The 5,815-nt window shown below is 40.2% G+C and overlaps 2 protein-coding genes across 2 annotated transcripts; one reads left to right on the plus strand and one right to left on the minus strand.

The window, feature by feature from the left end:
• Nucleotides 1-1,200: 1,200 nt before the first annotated feature.
• LOC121992055 (tubulin alpha-3 chain-like) lies at nucleotides 1,201-4,072 on the plus strand. Its single transcript, XM_042546183.1, has 5 exons — nucleotides 1,201-1,421; nucleotides 1,820-2,034; nucleotides 2,111-2,310; nucleotides 2,890-3,398; nucleotides 3,507-4,072. Exons 1-5 carry the CDS (start codon nucleotides 1,309-1,311, stop codon nucleotides 3,817-3,819), a joined length of 1,350 nt encoding a protein of 449 aa, XP_042402117.1. The 5' UTR covers nucleotides 1,201-1,308; the 3' UTR covers nucleotides 3,820-4,072.
• Nucleotides 4,073-4,419: 347 nt separating this feature from the next.
• Nucleotides 4,420-5,576, minus strand: LOC121990783 (probable mediator of RNA polymerase II transcription subunit 26c). Its single transcript, XM_042544852.1, has 3 exons — nucleotides 4,803-5,576; nucleotides 4,641-4,713; nucleotides 4,420-4,526 (listed from the first exon to the last, which is right to left on the minus strand). Exons 1-3 carry the CDS (start codon nucleotides 5,574-5,576, stop codon nucleotides 4,420-4,422), a joined length of 954 nt encoding a protein of 317 aa, XP_042400786.1.
• Between the last annotated feature and the right edge of the window lie 239 nt (nucleotides 5,577-5,815).

The raw sequence follows: 5,815 nt of genomic DNA on the forward strand, positions 1-5,815 counted from the left end.
TCTCTTTAGCTATGTGTAATTTAACCACTGCATGATACTAGCAGAGGTATTTTTTTCCTACTTTGTGTTTTATCATGAGATTGTTGTCCTTAATGGAGAAAATTACATTTTTAGTCCTGTAATTTACATTTTTTTTAATTTTAGTCATGTTATGAGTAAATTTATATTTTTAATCCTATAACTTGTAATATTTTTCAATTTCAATCATTTTTCCTCTAAAATTGAAATTTTTCAATAGAAAATGATGAGTTGTAAATTGAATTTGGAGATTTTGATTTTTTATGACTCATGTGCTTTTTATATTCCAACCACAAACTAAACATTTTTCGTTGAAAATTTTAATTTTGGAGAAAAAAAGATTGAAATTGAAAAATATTATAAGTTACAGGACTAAGAACGTAAATTAACTCATAACAGGATTAAAATTAAAAAAGATATAAGTTACAATACTGAAAATATAATTTTCTTTTCTTAATGTAACATGATTTTATAATATGCAATATTATGTTTTTTTTGGTACAGTGGCATAATTAAAACATAAGATATTATCATATAAAATCTTAGCTCCAAACTCTAGGTATCTGAATGTACTTTGTTCCATATCTGGATCATCTACCCTAAATGAATCACCTTTGCCACCCATAATATGTAATATTGTGGCCCGGATAATAATGCAACGGCTAAGTGGTTCAAACTGTTAACAAATAAATGGCAATTTCAAAAACGCTGATTGTCATAAATTTTAGAAAAGCAAAAAATGGGTTAGGAGTTCGAATCGAAACATAGCTGGAGTGGGCCCCACGCCATCCTGACAATGAAATTGTTAGGAACAGCTCAGCTTTCACGTGGTACCACTGGGAGGCTTCACGTGACGTCAAACTTTGATGGCTTTTTTTTATTTGCCCCCTCCCCCTCTTCAAACTTCGATCCTCCTTTCGAAATACTCCAATTCAAATATATAAAAAGCAGTTGAAAATAACTTTAAAATAATTTTTTACTGAATAAATGATTTTACATATTTGAGTTAAAGATAAAATTATTTAGACAAAACTTCTCATTTCAAATAATAGGGTGTCCTTTTAATTTATTAAACGTATAGGATCATTATATCAGTCGTCCTCAAAATGCGGGGCCCAACGGTTATCGGACTTGAGAGCAATTGTTAGATCGGATTTGAACCAGCCAATTAAATACCCGCTTCCTCGCTGCAGCGCCCTAGAACACGAAGCCCCTTCCTCTTCTGCTTCCTTTCGCTGCTCCAGTCCGGATCTTTAGGGTTTCGTCGCCGGCGTGAGGCGAAGAGAAACGATGAGGGAGATCATAAGCATCCACATTGGCCAGGCCGGAATCCAGGTCGGGAATGCTTGCTGGGAACTCTACTGCCTCGAGCATGGCATCCAGCCGGATGGCATCATGCCCAGGTGATCTCTGTGACTGCATGCATTTTGTTGTTAGATCTTGCGTTTCTGCTCAGTCTCTCTTTGAGTGTGAGTGGAAAAGATTTGGATGTGTTTTTGTCTCTTGCGCAACCAGATCTAGGGTTTTTCTTTCAAATTTGGGTTGGCCTTTTTATGTGGGAAAAGCGTTATATGCTCTTCGGTCTCTGGGACAACGAGATCTATGGCGTTCTGTTAGATTTGGTTTGATTTTGGAAGTCGTTTTAGGAAAAGACGTGTAATTAGTGATCATTAGTCCGAAATCTGTTTTGGATTTCGTCCGTGTAGTATTCTGTTAACATCGGAAGCACGATTTTCTGCGATAGTTTTAGTTGGGAAGATATTTTGTCTTCTTTGTCTAACGTGTTGGTTGTCTTCTTCAGTGATTCTAGTGTAGGAGTGGCGTGCGACGCCTTCAATACATTCTTCAGTGAAACTGGTGCTGGGAAACATGTGCCAAGGGCCATCTTCGTGGATCTGGAGCCGACTGTCATCGATGAAGTTAGAACTGGATCTTATCGCCAACTCTTCCATCCGGAGCAACTCATATCTGGGAAGGAGGATGCCGCAAATAACTTTGCCAGGGGTCATTACACAGGTAGCTATTGTTCTTGGAGCCTCCTTTGTGCCATTAGAACCTCTTGTAACTTTATGATTGTTCTTATGGCATGCAGTTGGAAAGGAAATTGTTGATCTGTGCCTTGATCGTGTCCGAAAACTAGCTGACAACTGCACTGGCTTGCAAGGATTTTTAGTCTTTAATGCTGTTGGAGGTGGTACTGGATCTGGTTTGGGATCCCTACTTTTGGAACGACTTTCTGTGGATTATGGCAAAAAATCAAAGCTTGGTTTCACTATCTACCCTTCTCCTCAGGTAGTAAAGAAGTAGTTGTGCAAGCTTACTTAGCTTAAGGTCAAATATCTATCTTGATGGTTACTATCTAGCAGGTTTGCCCTTGTTATTTTCCAATGCATGTTATGTAGCCTTAAGATATTGTTAGTGCCTACAAATATTTTCATCTTTCAAATTGCTGTCTATATTTTAATTTCATATGGCCTTGCATTTTGCATTATATCATCTATAAGCTGACAAAGTTTAGTACAGAGCTTGGGATGCTAAAGATATAGCACCTTCTGATATCTTTAGAATGGTTTCAAGTAGTTGTGATCTGGTTAAAGGGATGCCATGTTTATGTGCTTTGCCACACCAAACGGTGAACTGCATGTGGAAAATTAAAATCATTCAACTTCTACCTCATTAGCTCCCACCTAACGAGGATTGCATAAAAACCTTGAGGTTGTATGATTGGCATCCAAGTGAAGGGCACATTTGTGCTTTTGTTTTTTTATTTCAGTAGCTGCATAGCTTGCATTGTGTTTGCCTGTGATTATTGGCTTGGTTTACATGTATTTATTCTGCAATCTGAACTTATCCTTTCGTGTTTATTGGCAGGTGTCTACAGCAGTTGTGGAACCTTACAACAGTGTCCTTTCCACTCACTCTTTGCTTGAGCACACTGATGTTGCAGTTCTATTGGACAATGAGGCCATCTATGATATCTGCAGAAGGTCTCTGGATATTGAGCGACCAACTTATACCAACTTGAACAGGCTGATTTCTCAGGTCATATCTTCCTTGACCACATCTCTGAGGTTTGACGGAGCCATTAATGTGGATATTACTGAGTTCCAGACCAATCTTGTCCCGTACCCTAGAATCCATTTCATGCTCTCCTCATATGCCCCTGTCATTTCTGCTGAGAAAGCATACCATGAGCAACTTTCAGTCCCTGAAATCACAAATGCTGTTTTTGAGCCATCCAGCATGATGGCAAAATGCGACCCAAGGCATGGAAAATACATGGCTTGTTGTTTGATGTACCGAGGAGATGTTGTGCCCAAAGATGTCAATGCCGCTGTTGCAACCATTAAGACCAAGAGAACAGTGCAGTTTGTTGATTGGTGAGTTTTATGTTACATGGTGGTGTTTTTGAGAATTTTCCAATACTCTCTTAGATCAAATTTTGATGTTGTACTTTACAATTGACTATTGCTTGTTATGTTTTGTAGGTGCCCTACTGGGTTTAAGTGTGGCATCAACTACCAGCCGCCCACTGTGGTGCCTGGAGGCGATCTAGCCAAGGTCCAGCGAGCTGTGTGCATGATCAGCAACAACACTGCTGTTGCTGAGGTGTTTTCAAGGATCGATCACAAATTTGACCTCATGTATGCTAAGCGAGCCTTTGTTCACTGGTACGTCGGTGAAGGAATGGAAGAAGGTGAGTTCTCAGAAGCACGAGAGGACTTGGCTGCCCTTGAAAAGGACTATGAGGAGGTTGGGGCAGAAGGTGCTGACGATGATGAAGAACCAGAAGATTACTAAATGGTCATGTTCGTTGTACGAGGATTGCGTTTCTATATTTTTTTTTTTTTGTTTGTGTATTACGTTCTCTTCCATCATGTGGGTTTGTGTTGGCTACTTGGGATTGTTTATGACGTTGTGCCACAAACTGCTAGCGATTCAGTACTATTTGGTATGCCTCGTTGCCACACTTGTTCTCTTCTCATTGTCTTTGTCTAACAATTTGGTTGTAATTGTTCTTTGCTTCTCGTGCTTATTATGCCTTGTTGATTTATTAGATGTGCAAAATAAACTTTCATACCATGTTTGTACTAGTTTGGTTATATTAGTTAGTTTGTTACTGTAAACGTCCCTTGGATTCACCTTGCTGATATTGAAAAAACATCGTTCAATATTGATGATGGGGTGTCGAAGTTTACAATACATGTTCGAAAAGAAACAACCAAATAGCTAGTTAATTAGTTTGCTGTAAGTGGTGTGGATGTGGTTCCTGTACACATTAAGACTTCACGTGCTGAAGCTGGCAAGCAACTGGAGCTTGCTCCCGAAGCAGCTTTGCGAAAATCAGTGTAGCCTATTTCTGGAGTTGTTGTGGCATGCAGCTTGAAAGATCGATAGAATTTATCGCAGCCAAGTTCCCAAGGTCTTAAACTGGCAAGGCTTTTTATTGCAGTCCTTGGGTATTGCTGCTCGAGGTTGAATTACTTGTATCCTTCGCTGCCTTTTTGCTGCATATATCAAGTAAATATATAGGTCACTAATCTTCCTTCAGGATCAAGACATTATCAAACACTCAATTCGCACAGAAATTAAATAAATAATTAGTTGAATATCCAGCATACCGTTTTCAGTTTGTTGGTAGCCTTCGCGAAGCTTGCGCTTTGACATTTCCAGCTTAGATCGAAGCAATGCATCCTGATCAAGACATTTGATCGAATTGTTATAACAAATATAATTATATAAAAATTAAGCTAGAAACAACTTATAACAGCTGATGAACTTACATCTGGAGGCATGTTTGGCAGTAATCTGGGAGGCTCAGGTTGAGCAACAGCAATCTCAGGTCTATGCTCTGTACTGGATGTTCTCTGTAATCTGCCTTGTGGATGTCCTGTGGATGGAGCAATCAGAGGAGGCTCTGTGAATGCCGGAAGGAACTCCTGATTGCTAGGTACAAGAGGATTCGATGTTCTCCGTGGCTCCGATGGATTCGTTGGATCACAGAGTCGTCTTCTAAGAAGAATCTTGCCATTTTCTGAAACGGACACCTTCCAGGTTTCTCGGCTCATCGTATCTGCTTTTTCTTGATCGACACCGACATCTGCAGGTTTCTGTTCTTCGGACGGAGACGGAGGCAACGAGGGTAATAAAGTTCCAACGGTTTTGACGGCGTTGCCACGGTCATAGTCCTGCCTCTCCTCGATCACTTTGACGGCGTTGCCACGGCCGTCATCCTTCTTATCCTCGATCGCTTTGATGGCGTTGCCACGGCCGTCATCCTTCTTATCCTCGATCGCTTTGACGGCGTTGCCACGGCCGTCATCCTCCTCGATCGCTTTGACATCTATCGGTTTGATCGAATTTCCGCGGCCCTCGTCGGCCTTCTCGACGCGGTGAGGCGCGGCGAATAGCATCTGTGCAATCTCATCCCGCCGGCTCTTGAACTCGTCCGGGTGATCGGAGGCAGCGACGCGTATGGCTTGTCGGATGACGTCGAAGATGTCCGAGTCGCCGGCTACCCGGAAGAAACCCCGCCAGTGGTCGAGCGAGGAGGCCATCGCCGGCGGATTCACGAATTTTTTTCGTGGAAATGACCCTCACTCTCTCACTGTCGTATATATATATATATATATATATATATATATATATATATATATATATATATATATATATATATATAATAATATAAAAAATAATAAAATGGAAAAAAGCGCGCGCGGTGGATTAATCAAGATAATAATAATAATAATAATAATAATAATAATAATAATAATAATAAAATAATGTGAGAATTCAA

Source organism: Zingiber officinale, chromosome 6B (genome assembly GCF_018446385.1).
Source record: "Zingiber officinale cultivar Zhangliang chromosome 6B, Zo_v1.1, whole genome shotgun sequence".
NCBI lineage: Eukaryota > Viridiplantae > Streptophyta > Magnoliopsida > Zingiberales > Zingiberaceae > Zingiber > Zingiber officinale.

Excerpts from the sequence above, each read along its gene's own strand:
- LOC121992055 (XM_042546183.1), top strand. The coding sequence starts at position 1,309 with ATGAGGGAGATCATAAGCATCCACATTGGCCAGGCCGGAATCCAGGTC. Across the intron at positions 2,035-2,110 it reads TGCCAGGGGTCATTACACAG|TTGGAAAGGAAATTGTTGAT; the intron begins GTAGCTATTGTT and ends TATGGCATGCAG. Across the intron at positions 3,399-3,506 it reads ACAGTGCAGTTTGTTGATTG|GTGCCCTACTGGGTTTAAGT; the intron begins GTGAGTTTTATG and ends TATGTTTTGTAG.
- LOC121990783 (XM_042544852.1), bottom strand. The coding sequence starts at position 5,576 with ATGGCCTCCTCGCTCGACCACTGGCGGGGTTTCTTCCGGGTAGCCGGC. Across the intron at positions 4,714-4,802 it reads TGCCAAACATGCCTCCAGAT|GATGCATTGCTTCGATCTAA; the intron begins GTAAGTTCATCA and ends TGTCTTGATCAG. Across the intron at positions 4,527-4,640 it reads CTACCAACAAACTGAAAACG|CAAAAAGGCAGCGAAGGATA; the intron begins GTATGCTGGATA and ends TGATATATGCAG.